Source organism: Erithacus rubecula, assembly GCF_903797595.1.
Source record: "Erithacus rubecula genome assembly, chromosome: 16".
Taxonomy (NCBI): domain Eukaryota; kingdom Metazoa; phylum Chordata; class Aves; order Passeriformes; family Muscicapidae; genus Erithacus; species Erithacus rubecula.
The window spans coordinates 521,207-538,807 of NC_136668.1; the positions used below are offsets into that span (position 1 = coordinate 521,207).

Sequence of the window (17,601 nt, forward strand, 5' to 3'; positions counted from 1 at the left end):
ATATAACAAGCATTAAAAAAGAAAAAAAAAAAAGACAAAGAAAGAAAGGAAGAAAGAAAAAGCCCTGCTTGCTCCTTGCCTGATGGATAGCGTGGTAAAATAATACCAACCATTAACTAACAATAATCAACACCATCAAGATATATCACAACTGCAGAAAAATAAGGAAAGAACTTGAGGTCTAAGCTGTATTTCTGGAGACCCAAGCTGTCAAGAGCCCATGGCAAGCTGTGGCATCCTGCAGATTTCCCTCAGCTGAGGTCATGGGGCTGCTTTGCTTTGGTCAGCACAGGCAGCAGGAGCTGTTCCCACTGGGAAAGAGCTGCCTTGGGTGCTGGGGGGAGCTCAGCCTGGCCCCCCTGGGTGCTGCAGCTCCAGGCAGCTGTCCAGCTCAGGGACACTGGGTCTGCCCCATGCAGGGAGCTGAGGTCGTGGGGACATGGTCAGTGATGTGACCTGGGGGCTGCTGGCACTGACCTGTTCTGAGCCAGTGAGAACAGGCAGGTGTGGGGGCAGATGAGAGGCTGGGGCTGTTGGAGCCCCTCTGGGAGCTGCATTTTGGCACCTCAGCAGTACTCTGGTGCTGGGTGTGCCATGGGCAGAGCTGCCCTGCCTCCAGCTGGGCTTTTAAAAGTCATTTATCAAGGCTGGAACCCTGCTCTTCCCCAGGATTAACCATTTCTCAGGGTGCCACAAGTTTAGAATCCCACCACACCACAAATGGTACATTTTCACCATTCTGGCTACATCTCATTCCACCATCAAAAGGAGAAACTTCGTTTTCTTGAAGGTGGCATCATCTTTCTCTAGAAAATGGTCGAATACTGACTGATGGGCCATAAAACATTCATTTCCTCAAGCTCTCAAGTTCCAGATTTTGGCACTCCCTGCAGCCTCCCTCGTGGTTTCTCCAGGCTCAGTAACACTGTTCCTGCCATCCCAGGGCCCACAGATGCATTGCTGTTGCAGTGCTGCGTGGCTGGGACAGCTGGCAGGGTCCAGGCTGCAGGAATTGTGGCTGAGTGAGGGCTGCATGTCCCAGAGCTTGTGTGTTCAGAGGGGGCAGAGGTCTGCCCCTGCCCCAGGAGCTTCCATCTGCTCTGAGTGCACAGGGCTCTCTGGAGGAAAGGAGGCTACACTTGCAGGGCAGCTTTTGGATCCAAACATGTGTCACCTCATGGAGCTGTGTCCCCTTTCCCAAGCCCTCCAAATGTGTTCTCTTTGGGTCTTATTTAACATTTCTGAAATCCAAAGGGACAGGCAGGCTTGACCCCCACATCACCCCATTTCCTTCTCCTTTTCCAGTGCTCTCATCAAAAAGAAATACCAAAAAGCATTTCAAGTGGAATACTTTGTAAATGCCACTGGTAGAGGGTTTTTTTGCGGAATCTCATATCTGATCACTTTGAACAAGCCCTTCCACAGGGCTCCCTGCCCTTCCTCACAGACCATCTGAAAGGGTGCACAGTCACCATCCATGGTGACATCTCCCACGGCTAAGAGTGAAGCTTAAATTTCTGGATATTTATTTTTCGAGAAAAAAAAAAAAAAAATTTCCACGGGTATCAAGAAGAAGCAAACACCAGAGCAAAGCTGTAAGTTCTGTTATTTGGAAAGACTTTGGTCCATTTGTGGGATTCTGCCACTGTTGCCCCAGTGCCCTCTCTGCACTTCTGAGCCTGGAGCTGCTTTCCCAGCTACTCCTAAAGCCAAAGAGGGACACACCCAAGCACCGCTCATCCACTCCCCTCTGGCTCTGCAGCACGGAGGTAACAGCCTCCTGGTGGTGGATTGGCTTTGCAGTTAGATGGAGGAAAAAGGAGTGTGCTGTGTTTCTCTGTGTGCCACGGGCAGCTGGCAAACCCTGCTGGGACCTGCATGCAGGAATCCTGCCAAAGTCACGGAAGCAGAGTGGTTTGTTACTTGCCTTTGAAGGCTTGAGAGAGATCTGTCTTGGATATCCTCTTGTTGACCTTATTGAGTTAACTTCCATGTGTTTAGAAGGTCATGGAGAAAATCATTAATATTAGGTTGATTTGATGGCTGAAAGGTAATAAGTATTTCCTGCTTATCAGATGGTTTGAGAGGACTTTGAATAGCCTGATTTGTTTATCTTTTGCAATCGGCAGGGCCCGTAGCAGGAGGGGTTTGGTACTCCTGCTTCAGCTGGGGAATGACATATGGTTTGCTCTCTGCTGAGTGCTCCGTGGCATAAATAGCAAAACACCAGGAAATTGTGAAGCCCAGCTCCCAGTTAACTTGGCCATGCTGTGGGCCTTGGACATCTCATGCTGTAACGCTTTGTGACATGAACAATAACAGATTAACATCCCCTGTTACTGGAAAGCTCGAAATAGAAAATGCAAAGTGCGTGGAGGTTGGCTGGGGGGAAAGCCAAATCCCGGGAACGTGGCTTGGCACGGGCAGGGTTTCATTGACCTTGGCGGGGCTGGGACTGCTCCTTTCACATCTGGGAGTGCAGGGATGGGGCAGGAGCCCGGGCAGGGCTGACATCACAGCGCTGCTGCTGCAGGCTTGTGCTGCTCCTGAGCTTGGATTAATGCTCAGTGAAACCCGAGGCTGCCTCAGCAGAATGGTCCTTCCCTCACCCTCTGTCTGGCGTTTAACAAACAGGGGGCTCATTCTTTAGGCTGAAGGATCGTTGTAAAGCCATCTAAAATGAAATCCACCCTTCTTTGAGAATCATTTGGCAAAAAAGCACGTGAGACTCTCCTGCTGTGGACTCACTAGAAGACAGGTGTCGGTTCTGGTTCCTTTGGCTTTGGCAAGGGAGGTGGGACTGAATGCTCCACCTGGAGTCATTGGGCAAGGACAGCACACGAGGGACAGCAGCTTCTTCTCAGAGTGAGGCATTCCTGTTGATGCCAGAGCTTGAGGGGATAGTTGTTTTTAAAAGAAATGCTGTTTATTCCCTTGTATAAACTCTGGATAGCCAACTGTATTTGCAGCTGTGTATTATCACTGAAAGGTGTTGTGACAAATAAATAGTAAATAGATAAGGAACTGATGGAAAAGAAAAAGAGAGGAAGAGTGAAAATGAAACCAAATTCAATGCTCTGATTTAACAACTGGGATTTGCAGGCTAGAAGTTGTTGCCAAAGAATGAGATGGAATTACACAAAACCACTGTCCTGAGATGCTGAAACCAGCATGCATAAAGAGCAGCCTGTACCAGACAGACCATATTAGAACCCCAAATCCTGCAGGAATCCTGTCTCCTATGTCCCAAAGTGCTGCTAAGGAGCTGGAAGGTGCAAGCAGCCCTTCCCTTCAGGGCCCTGTTGTGTGGAGCTCTGCCCCAGGCTGTGTTCTGCTGCCTGCACGGGGCTGTGGATGATCAGCCTGAGAGGCTGAAAAGGGCTCTCACTCGGGGTAGGATTGTTCATGTGCAGTAATAGCATTTCAATGGTGAAAACAAAAAAGGAAAACTTGCTTTGGTGAACAGGAGTGAAAGCCTTTCAGTTTAAAGGACTTTAAGACATTTCTGGATTTGAGTGTATTTGAGGGTGGATGTGCTTGGTTTCAGGTGACCTCCCTGACTGGGTATTGCCAATCAGCTGCCAAAAGAGACATATGTTACTAATTTTTGTGAGATTTATAGAAGAGTCTTTCCTATGGTATATATACATGGCCTTCCTTATCTCAGGGAAGTCTGCTGCTTGAGGGAGTGCACCCTGTAGGGAAGGGGTTCTGTGAGAGCAGATTTTAGCAATGATCAAACAGGTTTTATCTCATGAAATCAACCCTGCATTTCTACATGAAATAATTTCTGCATGAAATTTTGGTTTTGGGTATTGATATTCTCCGTTGCATGCCAGATGCAGCCCAGGCTGGCACGGTTGATTCCCTTTGGCCACCCTCCAGCAGAGCATCCTGTTTCCACAGGGGGTTAAGCGTGAGCTTATCTTTAAGCAGGCAGCTAAATCCGGGTAGTTTCACTGCTGCTCTGAGCACAGCTCCTGGCCAGGGGACAGCTCAGCTGCAAGGGGAGCCTGGGGCTGTTCCTCCTGCAGGATTTCTGCCCTGGGGCAGAGCTGGGCACCTGCTGGGGCAGTGATGGGGTGATAGAGGCTGGGCTGGCTGTGTTTGGGGTCAGCATCACCTGCTGATTGCTGCATCAGCTGCTTCAGGGCTTGTCTGAGGGTGATGCTGCCAGCTCCTTGGACAGGGGAGGAGGAGATGTCACCCCCTGTGACATCCCCTGTGCTGCTAGAGCCCTTCTGGCAAAGGAAAGGGGTGCATGATTAGCTGAGCTTAGGCAGGACAGTGGTGACAAAGGTGCACAGGTGTGTTGGTGACAAAGGTGTGTTGGTGACATGCTGGAGCTGAGCACTGAGCTGGAAGCTCTGTGGGTGCTCCTGAGCTCACCAAGGCACTGCAGCTATGGGCACTGTGAGTGCTCCAGAGACAATTAGAAGAGAATTAAAACATGTTTTGGAAAACATTGCATTTTCTGTTGGGAGTTTCCAAAAAAGCAAAGCAACCTGCCCTTCCCCCCACTTCAAATCCCACCTGCTTCGTTTTTTTCCTAGAAAAATGTGAAATTCATTAACATGTGGTGAAAGCAATGTAACGACGTCATCTTGATTTAAAATCTGTTTTAAATCTTAAAATGATGGAGCCAGAATTTTAGCTGCAAATAGCCTTGCTTTGTGGGCACAAGACAGACTGACAGCATGAGGGGAATATCCCTGGGTTTGGTAGTTCAGCATCCTTTGCAAAAATGGGATTTGAAAAGAAAGTAAGGAAAGACATAGCAAGGAAAAAAGAAATTGATATTATTGCTGTCAAAAGCCAAGTCCTGCCTTCTGTGCTCAGGTGTAGCTGTGGTGCCTTGGGAGTGCAGGGCAAGCAGAGCCCAGCTCTGTGCTGGCAGAGCTCTGGCAGCATCCAGCTGTGGCACCCTGCCATGCCCTCTGCCAGGGGCTGCTCCTCCCTCACAGCCCCAGACCGGGGTCACAACTCCTGCCTGTGCTGTTTTCTGCCTGTGGGAAGTATTGTGAGCCCTGTCTGTCACCTCTGACATGGCTGTGAATGTCCCAGCACTGCCCTGAGCCTCCCTTGCCCAGCCTGTGCCTGTGCCTTCAGCTCCCTGTGGGCTTCTGGCAGCAAAATCAGAGCATTGCCTGCCTGAGCTTTTCTTCCTGCCTGGGTGTCCCACAGATAACTGGGAATGCTGCAGAGTTCTGTTGAGGTTGACCAGGATTAAACCAAAGAAGGGAGGAGCAGAAGTTTTTATTCAAGACCCCCCAGCTTGATTGTAACCTCCAGGTTTGGTTCACTGTGGAGAACCAGCTGTGGGTGGAATTACACTCCAGTGCTGCAGGGCAGCCAGCTCTGAGTGCCCAGTGCCCTTGGCAGGCTGGTGTGCAGCCTCTCTGCCCCAGAGCCTGCTTGTGCTCAAGGTCTGTTCTCTCTCCCCACGCTCTCAGATGTTTGCTGCTGAGGAGAACGTGGATTTTCGGATACACGTGGAGAACCAGACGCGGGCGAGGGACGATGTGAGCAGGAAGCAGCTGCGGCTCTACCAGCTGTACAGCAGGACCAGCGGGAAGCACATCCAGGTGCTCGGCAGGAGGATCAGTGCCAAAGGAGAAGATGGAGATAAATATGGTAAGAATATTTACTGGGATTGCCCCTGACTGCAGGTCAAAGGCTTTAATCCAGGGTGTTGTGCTAGAACCTCTTGGGAGAAAAATAATGAGAGGAAAAAAACCCTTTTCCAGGTTAGGACCATGAGATTTGTTTTGCTGGTGCTGCCTCCCAGTTCAGGCAGTTCCCACAGTCCTACCAAGCCCAAATTTATTGGTATATGGTTGAAGAGAAGAATGAGCCATGAGCTCACAGTGTGTTTACAATTCATAAATGGTCCCTAAATTAGTGGGGAAGTAATTTCCCCATGAACTCCTTGGCTCATGTTTGGGTGAATCCAGTGTTTGAATGAAGCACTCTCACCTTTTCAGGTGATGGGGTGTTTGGTTTGAACTGAATGAAGCACTCTCACCTTTTCAGGTGATGAGGTGTTTGGTTTGAACTGAAAGTAGACTTTGAGAGCTTTGAGAGTACCCAGAGCTCAAGCTGAATCTCCAAGTGTATGGATCTTGCAGGAAAAACAATATTTACCCAGTGCTAGCGGTGCATTCAACTGATCTTGTTGTGATCTGTACACAAGCAGCATGCTGGAAATGCTGCTAGAGGCTGGGAAGTGAAAGGTGCTGTAATTCTGCTTCATTCTGAGATGGTTGCTGCTGAGATGTTCTTACTCCAGCTGGCTCTTGGTAGGATTTGGGGGCTGCTGAGGGCACTGCTCCTGTTGGTGTTTGGGGTGTGCAGCGCTGTGTGTTCCTGGGCTGCTACAGAGCTGTGTGTGGGAGTTTGCTGGCTCTGCCATTCGTGTGGGATTGTCTGGTGCAGCACTGCTGAGGTGGAGCTGAGCTGCAGGAGGGCAGGTCATCATGTGGGAGTGGCTCTTCCCACTGAGGTACAGGTTGAGCACTGAGAGAGGGGCTGCCACTGAGCTGTGCCACGGCAGGGACAGCCAGAGAGCACCTGGCAGGTAGGGAGTGACCCCAAGGCACCGCTGTGGGGTCAGCCCCTCGTCTCTCAGAGAAAGCCCTGCCCTGAAGTCTCATTACCTTGTCCTTTGTCACTCCCGAATTTCCAGATGTGACAGGAGTGACAAGTGCCACTGGCTGCTGCTGGCAGTGCGTTCCGTGGCACTGGTGCTGCTGGGCTGGCTCTGGAGCGGGAGGCTGGCGCTGCCCGGACGCTCCTGCCAGTGCCGGCAGAGCTTTGCTCTGGCGGAGAGCAGGCGACATTTACAGTGGCTGCAGCAGGGAAGTGTTCCCGGGAGCAGCTGACAAGTGCTAATTTATGTGTCAAAGCCCATCTTGTCCCCTTCATACATATGCAATCGTGTCTGAACAACAAATCCGTACGGGAGCGTGCTTGTGGCCGAGGGTGGTGCTGCCATGGCAGAGCCCGGCATTCCCGGCCGGGAGCTCCTGCATCCCTGAGTGCCTCCAAACCCTGCTCCTGCATCCCTGCCTGCCTCCAACCCTCTCTCCTGCGTCCCTGAGTGCCTCCAAACCCTGCTCCTGTATCCCTGAGTCCCTCCAACCCTCTGCTTCTGCATCCCTGCCTGTGTCCAAGCCCTGCTCCTGCATCCCTGCCTGTGTCCAAGCCCTGCTCCCCATCCCTGCCTGCCTCCAAACCCCTCTCCTGCATCCCTGCCTGTGTCCAAACCCTGCTCCTGAATCCTTGAGTGCCTCCAAACCCTACTCCTGCATGCCTGAGTGCCTCCAAACCCTGCTCCTGCATCTCTGAGTGCCTCCAGACCCACCCATCTATCCCTTCCTGCCTCCAAGCCCTGTTCCCCATCCCTGCCTGTGTCCAAGCCCTGCTCCCCATCCCTGCCTATGTCCAAGCCCTGCTCCCCTCCCAGTCTGTCTCCAAACCCCGCTCCCCACCGCTCTCTGTCCCCCAGCCCTGCTCCCGGAGTTGTTTTCCCGCAGCCCCAGCCCCGTCTCTGGAGCCTCCTCAGCACAGGCTCTGGGGCTGCGGAGCCCTCTCGGCCCCAGCCCTGTGGAAGGTTCTGGAAGTCTCCCGGTGCTGCGTGGCACGGAGCACTCGGAGCATGACAATCGGGGAGACAGTGAGGGGGGATTCGGGATGGGACCACGCAAAGCTCCAGTCTGGGACAACGGAGGGGGGGAGAGATGTCGGAATTACTGGAGTGAGAACCATCTGTGTTCCAGCCCAACCTGGACACAAAGGCATGACACAGGGCCCTTTATGTGCCAGGAACCCCTCCCCCAGAGGCATTATTAGGGACTAACCTTTGATCAAGACCAGAGAGAGGCTTAAACCGGGTCTGGGGATCTCAACAGTGGCAAACTTGTGATGCACATCTCCGTCTTGCCAGCCAGGTCTGCGTCTGGAGGAGGACACCTCTCCTCCCACAGCAGATGGCTGAGTGTGCCCCTGCCCTTTCCCTCTCCTCGTCCCAGTGTGTGCCAGAGCCGGGCTTGGCCGGCTCAGGGCTGTGCGGCCCCCACGGATGGCGCCGGCTCCCGGGCCGCAGAGGCTGTGGCCTGTCCTAAGGATCGCAGCTGGGGGAAGGCTTTGGGAGGATAAGCACGTCTGAGAAACGCCTGAGGAAAGGCAAAAGACGTGGGGAAAGGTGCCCGTGGGCTGGCTGCTTGAACTCTCCCAACATGGCAGGAGAAGGTGGCATCAGGCGAGGCCATCCCGGGGTTTGTGGGGAACTCTGCGAGGGCAAGGTCCCAGCGATTAGCACAATCCTGATTTAAATACAGCGGAGCAAATAATGCTTTAGCACCTCTTTGCCATGTTACTTACATTCGCAGCAGTGTCCAGATGCTTTTTTTTTTTTTTTTTTTTTTTTTTTTTGCACATATCCAGCTTCCAAATGGAAGTGTTGTCATGCCTTTGAAGGGAGGTTACTTTTATTGCAAAGTTTATTGGCTTCTGTAAAACTTCTCGCCTCTTGGCTGCAGAGAATGCCCAGAGCAGAGGGGAGGTGGCAGATCTGGGGCAGGGTGGCACATCTGCCACATTCCTGCCACAGGAATCCCCCTGGGCTGCTTTATCCAGGTGTGCAAAAGGCAAAATTCATGCTCTGCAATGCATAGTTCTGCTGCCGTGATAATTCCACTGTGTAATTTTTGGTTTGTGCGTTCTTTGGGGCCAAGATCCTGCCCCGTGTGTCAGATTATTAAATGGCAAATTAAGTCAGTTAATAGAATTAATTGAGTCTATGTAATCCTTTTAATCAGATGGATTTGATCCCTTCTCAGATGAATTAGAATCCATTAACAGATAAGTCAATTATTGGACTAAATTAAATCTAATAATAATGCCTGCTGCTCACAGCAACACTAATTAATCTAAATACACTTACCTATCTCCCAAGGTTGGTTTTTTTTAAAAGGCTTAATTGATGTTCCTAAAGCGCTCTGAGATCTTTAGATAACAGATGATCTATGCGAGCAAAATATTATCTCTTAACAGACTATAAACTAATTAAAGGACTGATCTATTTACAAATTGCATTTTTACTTTAATCTCTTCGACCTATTCAGAAAGAATTTGCACTGGCCCAGAGAAACAATATTCCTATTATAAGCTTATTATTACTTTACAGGTTCCTAAGTGGTCCTTTCATTCAGAAAATGAAAGGATGAAGGAGAAAAAACAACCATTAAAGTGCTGACCAAAAAAAAAAAAAAAAAAAAAAAAAAAAAGAAAAGAAAAGAAAAGGACCTGGAACCTTTATATTCTACCTCCGATAAATGGTACAGATAGGGAAGAGAGGGATCAGTGACCTGAAACCTTAGATCCTTTCATTTATTTTCATTTCACAAAAGGCAGAAGACATTCTATCCTGTTTGTTCACGGCCTGTGTATCCGGGCAGACAGAGCTCTCTTGCTTGGCTGAAGGCATTTTTTGCCTCATTTGTATTTCACAGCCATGGGGTTTTTGGTTTAATTTGTCCCCAGCTCCTGCTGTCCTGCGGGGCGCTGAGCGGTGTCAGCCTCAGTGCAGAGGTGTGAGAGCGCTTTGCTCCTCTCGGGGAGGGAGCTTTGGTTCGGGAATGTTTGGGTGTCCCGAGGCTGTGCTAGGGTGTGGGGGTGCATCACTAACCGCACGTTCCGGGCGCTGTTTGTCCATGGATCCCATGGATCCATTCCATCACAGCTCCAGAAACGCTCCGGGCTCCCTCGGGAGGTTACAAACCCTGTTTTATAAACCTTCCCACTGCCGGGCTCTCTAGGCTACATTTTGGGGGACAAAATAAACACAGGGACCTGTGCCTGCAAGGAGCAGGGCACGAGGGGGACATCAGCACCACGGCCGTGCCAGCCCCCTGGATCCCCCGGGATCCGTGGGTTCAGCTCGGAACTGCCGGGGACAGGAACTCAGGGGGCTCAGCAGAGCTTGGGTTTGGGGAAGGGAAGGGAAGGGAAGGGAAGGGAAGGGAAGGGAAGGGAAGGGAAGGGAAGGGAAGGGAAGGGAAGGGAAGGGAAGGGAAGGGAGGGGAAGGGAAGGGAAGGGAAGGGAAGGGAAGGGAAGGGAAGGGAAGGGAAGGGAAGGGAAGGGAAGGGAGAGCACACAGATGTGCTCCTGGGGTGGTACAGGACACAGGAGCTGAGGCAATCGGGTGTCACCTCCTGGGGCCGCTCCAGCCCTGCAGCCCCCGCTGCTCCCGGGGATGCGGAGCGCACATTACAGCTGTCTAGACATCAGCCTCGCTCCATCCTGCCAGAGATCTCATTTGTGGTACAAGTGGGCTCTGTTCCACGAGGAGGTGTAATATGTGTGGAAAATATTATTATAGCAAAATAGCCTCCTTTAATTGACTCTAAATTTTGCAGGATTCCTTCCTAGGTTGGGGTAATCCAGTGCTCTCCAGAATTAATGGCTGACATAGCACTTCTCCGGACTTGGCAGTCTGACAGCTAATTTAGAACTCCCTAAACTCATTTCACTAATGACTCCCATTTGTTCTATCTGAAAGCCTGGAAACAAATGCAAAATACCAGTGCCATTGTCCCATCTTTAGCAAGTCATTCTTTCCCCTCCGTATTTCTGGCACCTTAACAGCAAGCTGCCTTGGGAAATCTGATTAACCCATTCCCTTCCTGGAATAGTTTAAATCTATTTTGATCCCTCTCCTAGGACGAGCAGGAGTGAAAACCAAAACTCATTGTGGCTGGACGGCTCAGAATTTATCTGCAGGGAGATGTAGAGATGTAGTCCAAACAGCAATTTGGGTTTGTGAAATATTTCCACAGTTTTTCCGCGTGTATTTCAAGTTCCTTTCCTTGCCAGGAACAGGTGCGTGCAAGGGTTTGTCTGCCGGTGCAGCTCAGCCCCAAATCCCGCATGAGCCGGGATCTGCTTTGTAATTTATTGTGCTGCCCCATCAGGATGGCTGTTTCCCATTTAACCGACGTATCGCTGCCTCCAGTCTCTTCCCATTACAGTTTTGACATCACGACAAGACAAATAAATTTTTTAAAAGACCTTTTATCTCCTAAACCATTTATTTTCACTTACTTAGCCCGGGGGGCAGAGCTGACCTCAGCGCAGGGGATGATCATTCACCGTGGCAGCTGTACAGTCATATGGGGACTGGCCAGAGCCCTGCAGCTGCTGTGGGCTCTGCCCTGCTCGCCGGCAATCCTCAGAGCTCTGGTATTGTTTGTTCCTTAAAACATCTCCTTTTCATCTGCTGGGGCAGTGCTGGAGCTGCTCCTCGAAAGCAGAGGGGATGAGCTGAAGCTTCTGGCAGCTCAGAGCTGTGCTGAGCCAGGAGAGAGGCAGGGACTGGGGATGGGATGGGGCAGGAACTGGGGCTGAGGATGAGGATGGAGCTGAGGATAGAGCTGTGGCAGGGGCAGGGGCTGAGGGTGGGGATGAAGGTGAGGATGAGAATGGGACTGGGGCTGAGGGCAAGGATGGAGCTAGGACTGGGGCAGGAACTGGGGCTGGGGATGAGGATAGAGCTGGGGCTGGGGCAGGAATTGGGGCTGGGGATGAAGATGAGGATGGAGCTGAGGCAGGAACTGAGGCTGAGGATGAGGATGGAGCTGGGGCAGGAACTGGGGATGAGGATGGAGCTGAGGCAGGAACTGGGGATGAGGATGGAGCTGAGGCAGGAACTGGGAATGAGGATGAGGATGGAGCTGGGGCTGGGGCTCTCAGCTTGCTCTGGGCAGACAGGGCTCCTGGCTGCCCTCATGTTCCTGGTGGCTCTAGAAGGTTCTATTTGAAACACACTGTATCTTATACAAGCCATCTGTACACTGAAGACATTCTCAGTTTTTATTTTGTGCGTGTGCCAGGATGGGGAAAAGCCTTGCTTAGGCACGATGAGAAGTTTTAGAGAAATCCAAGCCTTTTTGATTAATGACAAACCTATTTCAAACAATCAATTTATTGCTAATTTCCTTTACTTTTGATTTTGATATCTGCTCTCCTGAGCTCCTGCTGCTTCACACCTGAAGCCCAGTCTCTCTGCACCAGTCCTTGTTCTGTGCCTGCACTAACAGCAAAACCTTTTGTTTATTTTCCTCCTTACACCACACCGATTTTGGAATTCCCTACTCCTGGATTTTGAGATAGCTTAAAAAAAAAAATCTCCTTTTAACTCTGTATCCAAAATTCAAGTCTCCACAAGCACTGGTCAGAGTTTGGAAAGCACAGGCTTGTCTGTCAGCAAATATTAGGACCCAGAAATAACGAGGAGAGGTAATGTAGAGATCTGCTGATAATTTGTCATTTTTTATTCCTGTGTGGAGTGGAAAGCGAGCTACAAAGTGAAAAATCTTTATTTTCATAAAGTCATAAAAGGGTTTTTGTTAACAGTTTGTGTGTGTGTATATAATTCTGTACTGTGATTTAAGTGTTCCCATTAGAAATGCAGAATAGGAAACAGGATCCCATCTGTGAGCAATTTAAGAGGAAGTGAGACAATGGAGTCGATTGCTGCTTCAGTTTAGATAATCAATACAAATATTATTAGTACAGTGATTTATCTTCTTAGACACTTTATGAAAATGTGAATGCCAGCCTCTGAAGACAGGTCAATATGATGTTATCTGTTCCTGCCTTGCTGTGCTCATAGTGCTTTCCCATGAAGGTCAAGCAGTGCTTTGTTAAATGCTCTTGCCTGGCTCTGATGAAAGAGCACAGAAACAAACTTAGGGTTTTCCTTTCTCCTCCATGGCTCTGGAAATTTGCTGTTCTTGTCAGTGTAGTGATTACTTGTGTCAAAATATATATGGGGGCCACTGGAGATGTATGGAGGTGATCTTTGGGGTCCCTTCCAACCCAAACCATTCTGTGATGATGTTCTGGAAGAAACTTGTGTAATTTTAAATCTGTTTCTAGGAGTGATTCTGTGCACAGATGCTGAGAGCTCCTTTGGTTTATTGCAGTTGTTCTGTGTTGCTGTCTGTTACCAAACCTTGTTTTGTGCTCTCTGAGGTTTTCCCATGTCTAAGCATTTGGTCAGTCATTGATTAATCCAAGTTGGTTCTTGGGGTGCAATTAAAAATACCCTAAAAATGGGCTAGTCTGCATTTTCAAAAGGGGATTTAATTGCTTTTACTTTGGAGAGGAAGGAAAACATTGGCACAAATGCTCTTGTACATTTTGCTTTGGGTGAACATTCCTGTACATGATGTCAAGTGGCCAAAGAGATTTTTTCCTTCAGAAGAGATATTTGGAAGAAATGAGAAATGTCAATAACCTTGTTAAGAACTGCCTAACTAAGGACAGGATGGGAAATACAAAGCTTGATGTGAAGATTACACTTGAAGGCACCATGGAACCTCACTGGGCTGCAATTTTAAATTCCTGAAGTCAGATTCCTGGAGACTCATGGTGCTGGCATTGGCCACACCCTCACCTGGAGCATCTCCTGCTCCACCTGGCTGAGCTGGGCTGTGGCACTGGGGCTGGACCCTCCAGGCACTGACACAGAAGGAACTTTGTTCCCTATAATGGAGTGGCATGAATTTCACCATCTCAGTGTCCTGACGTGTCCCTCCCCCAGCCCAGAGCCCCTCACCTCCAGGTGTGCTAGCAGGATGAAAGCTGTGCAGATGGAGAGATGCTAAAGGGACCCTGCTGATGGAGACCACACTGGTGGCCTGCTTGCAAACAATTATTTGGTGCTTTGAGATGCTGGGAGACTGTTCCTGTTTTCAGGTTGGGCTTTCCTCAAGAAAGGTGTTACATTTATAAAAAAATCAGGCACTTCAGTTGCTCAGATTTCACCTCATCCCTTTGAAAATGCAGATAGTCAGGAATTTCCACAGCTGCAAGGTGGAACACAGCAAACATTAGCAAGGCCAGTAGTGCTGCCTGGCCTGCAAGAACAGGGCCAGGCCCTGCAGAGCTGGCAGAAAGGTGAAAACAACCAAGCTGTGGAGAGGAGAAACTGCTCCTCTCAGCATCCCTTTTCATGAGTGGTGCCAGCAATAGACAGTGCCTGCTTTGGTCCCTGAAGAACCCTGAGTGTTTCCTGAATGCCCATAATAGACAGTTCATGCTTTTCTGGGGATGCAGGAGCTGAGACTATCTCAGTATATCCTGGGCTTTATGTCCCTAAGCTGTGCTGCCTTGGGGATGAATCTGTCCTTTGCTGATGCTGCCTGGAGTGCTGGAGCTTGGAGCATGACTGGGTAGTGCTCAGATTATTTTGCCCTTATCTCTGTGAGCTGAAACATGTGCCCAGAGGCTTCTCCTTCTCTGCATTCTCAGCTGCCAAAAAAGGTTCCTTTCCTCCCAGAGCAATAGGAACAAAACCTGTGACCCTGCCTTCTGGCTGTGGTGATGTTTGGGTGCTCTCCAGCAGTGAGGGCAGCTGTGCAGGTTTTCACCTGATGTTCTCAAGTGCTTTGGGAAGGCCAAGCAGGAGAGGAAATGCTGCTGGAATGTGGGAGGGGAGCTGTGGCATCAGGGAATGTCACCCACAGCCGCTGGGGCTTCCAGGACCTTCGAGAAGCAGCAGGGAAGGGCTAGGAATAGGATGGCATGTAAGCACCAGATAAATCAAAAAATGTTCTCCAGGTGTCCCCAATGCTTGGCCAAGGACAGCTGCAAGGCTCACAGAGCTGAAGCACACTGGGGATGCTTTGGGCTCCTGGCTCCAAATCACATATTGGGTGAATTAGAAGCTGGTCTTGTCCTGTTGGGCTCAGAGATGTTGGCCCAGGTTCCAGTGCCAAAGGCACTGAAGGTGACTTCAGCATAAATCCCCAGTAAGGCTTCTGCTGGTTGCATGGAGGGATCACAGGGCTGGATCTCTGTTACAGCCAAGGCTTGATTATTCTTTTTCCTACACTCCTGAAACTCCACCGACTTCAACAGAGCCGTTCCTGGAGCTCCTGTGTGAGACTGAAAGGAGATTAAGTGCCCAGCAGTGCCTCCCATTCCTCCTGTGTCTTGCACCTTTGTTCAGACCTTGCATTTCAAACCATTTTAACGGTGGGAGGCAAATCAAAGCTGTTAGGTTTGAGCCGGTGACAATGGCCTGGTGCTGTGTGGTGTGCCCAGCCCCTTGCCTTTGTGCAACGTTTGTGATTCTTGCCTTTATTTCATTTGCTCCGGCATCTGCATTTGTAACCGTTTTTCTCAAGTGAAGTTTCTGACTGGTGACTCATTAGGAGTAAATAGGCAAAAGGATATTGACTTTACACCTACTAATTTGGGGGTGCTAACAAGCACATATAAGAGCTTTATAGTCACCGGGTAAATTGTCCCACCTGGGGGGGCTGGAGGAGGGGAGATAAAAAGCATTACAAAGAAATAGCACTTTTGTTTCTGGTTCCCAGCCTTGGCTGTTCCTGCTGCTCCTGGAGCTGGGGTGGACCTTTGATGGTCACCATTGCTGTTCTGAGCTTCCCCAGGGTTTCCCAACACCATTAGACCTGTGTGGGAACAGAACTAATTCCTAATGATAGGATGCTGAATGTGTTTGCTCAGAAATGAGGTGCCCTTACAGTGGCTGGCGGAACAAACCCTCTTTGCTGTGAGTCAGGGCGTGCTGTGCTTGGAAGGGCAGCTGGAGACACAGCAGGGCTTGAGCACAGCTGTGGGGGTTTGCCAGCATCATTCCAGCAGTGTGGGATGGTGCCTGCTGGCAGACCTGGCTCCCTGTGCCACAAAGGCTCACGGGCAGGGCTGGGGCAGCTCGCTGGGCTGGGGCCGGGGCTCAGTCCTGGTGGGGCTGGCCCCAGCCAGCTGCAGATGTGTGTGTTCCTCTCCAGCCATGCTGTGACACAGCAGTGCCATCCTAGGTGTGCTCAGGTCAGGATGTCACTGGCTCAGAGAGTTGTTGGGCAGTGCTGGTCCCCAGCCCTGCTGGTCCTGCTCAAAGCAGAGGGTTGGGCTGGGTCACCTTTGGGAGCCTCCTCAGCTTGAATTATTGCTTTGAAAAGTGTCTTTTAAGACTGCTTGTCAGAACAGAGCTGCAGGTAAAGTCACTGGTGATCCCTTGCTCTGAAGGCAGATTTTCCTTTGGATGTGTTTCAGCGGGACCCTTGGGAAGTGACTTCTGTGGTTTGTCTCCATTTGTGATTTTTGTACTGAGATTTTAAAGAATATGTATTACTTAAAGTGGAGATAGGCAGAGTTTTTCATTCTCCCCCGTTGGTCCTTCTGCCCTTTTGGTGAGGTTGGGCTGACCCAGTTGGAATGATGCCATCCCATAGGGTGTGTGAGCTGTAGTTTATCCCAGCTGTGTCCTAGGGAGGCTGTTTGCACCGTTTACCAGGGTGAGAGGCAGCTGCCACCTCCACTCCTCTCTGGACACGGGTGTGCTGTATGCTCAGAACAGAAGGAACCACGGCTGGATCCCATGTCAGGCTCTCACTCTGTGCCCATGACTTCAGCCTCACCCCTTCTCCTGCTCCCTGCCTGACCTGCCTGGAGCCAATATCTGTCTCTCAGCAGGAGGAATCTGAGGAAAAGCAGTAAACTTCAGCTCCTGGGGCTAAATTGTTGTGCTCTCTAACAGCAAACTGTGTTGAACTAATTGACAACCAGCTTTAAACGTACCTCAATCAAGCAAACACATTGATTTATTTTTTCCTCTCTTGCCAAGCACTAAGCAGCTTCCAGCTTGGTTTCCTCCCCAAGAAGTGGATAACTCATCTATTGTGTAGTAAAACTGATGGGCAGTGTTGACTTCTATACAATCCTTTCAGTATGCTTAGGGAGGAAGGAGTTCTTATGCTTCTATGAATGTTTGACCACTTAAAAAAAAGCAAAACAAAAAAAAGCCCAACCCAAAACCACACAGAACAACAAAAGATGATCCATTTTCTCTGGATGTCTTTGAAAGAAGCTTAGTTTAGAGACAGACTGGAGAGAAAGGCTATTGATTTTGTTTGACCTCCAAAGAGACTGCGGTCAGTATATTTTCCCTGTTGGAAGTGGTTCAGGTCTCTGAATTTCCCTGTCAGCGTTTGTATCCTGAAGTGCACTGAAGCTTTTGCTGCTTCTTCAATAAATAGCAAGCTGTAGGGAAAGGTAATGCTGGGGTAAATTTATTCCCCTCTGGATCTGTTCTTCCTTTCTTTTTCTTTCCTGTGTAGCTTGGTCGTGTTGCTGATGAAGCATTCACAGTCTTTTTCATTGGATGCTGTGCAGGTTCGTGGGTTAAGCTGAGACTACAGGCATGGTTTTGTGATCCCTCTCTTGCTTTTTCCAGGGCTGAGCCAGATCCTTTTCCAACCTCTTGCACCAGCAAGGAGCAAGATGCCTTCTTGTGTAGAGTAATAAATGCTCTAAAACTGCCACCCTCTCTTCTACCCTGATTATTCTCAACCTCAGAGGAAAGCCTTCCTGATTTTTGCTTAGTCTCCTGAAGAGAAATAGATTATTCTGTCTGGGGACTTCTTGTACTGGAAATGCTCTGCTTGGTTCAGGTCTGTGTAGTTCTGTAGATGTTCTTGTAAAATGGCTCATGACAACTGATGTGCCCCTTCTCTGGCAGCCTCCTACCAAAGGCTGGCTTCCAGAGATGGCTATTCCTGTGGGAT

General features: G+C 49.8%; 1 protein-coding gene across 1 annotated transcript in view; it reads left to right on the plus strand.

Annotated features, from left to right (window-relative positions):
• Window positions 1-17,601, plus strand: part of FGF18 (fibroblast growth factor 18) — a 62,288-nt gene that overhangs the window by 16,232 nt on the left and 28,455 nt on the right. The window contains 1 exon segment of the mRNA XM_079320069.1: window positions 5,454-5,634. Within this exon segment, the coding sequence (XP_079176195.1) occupies window positions 5,454-5,634 (181 nt within the window).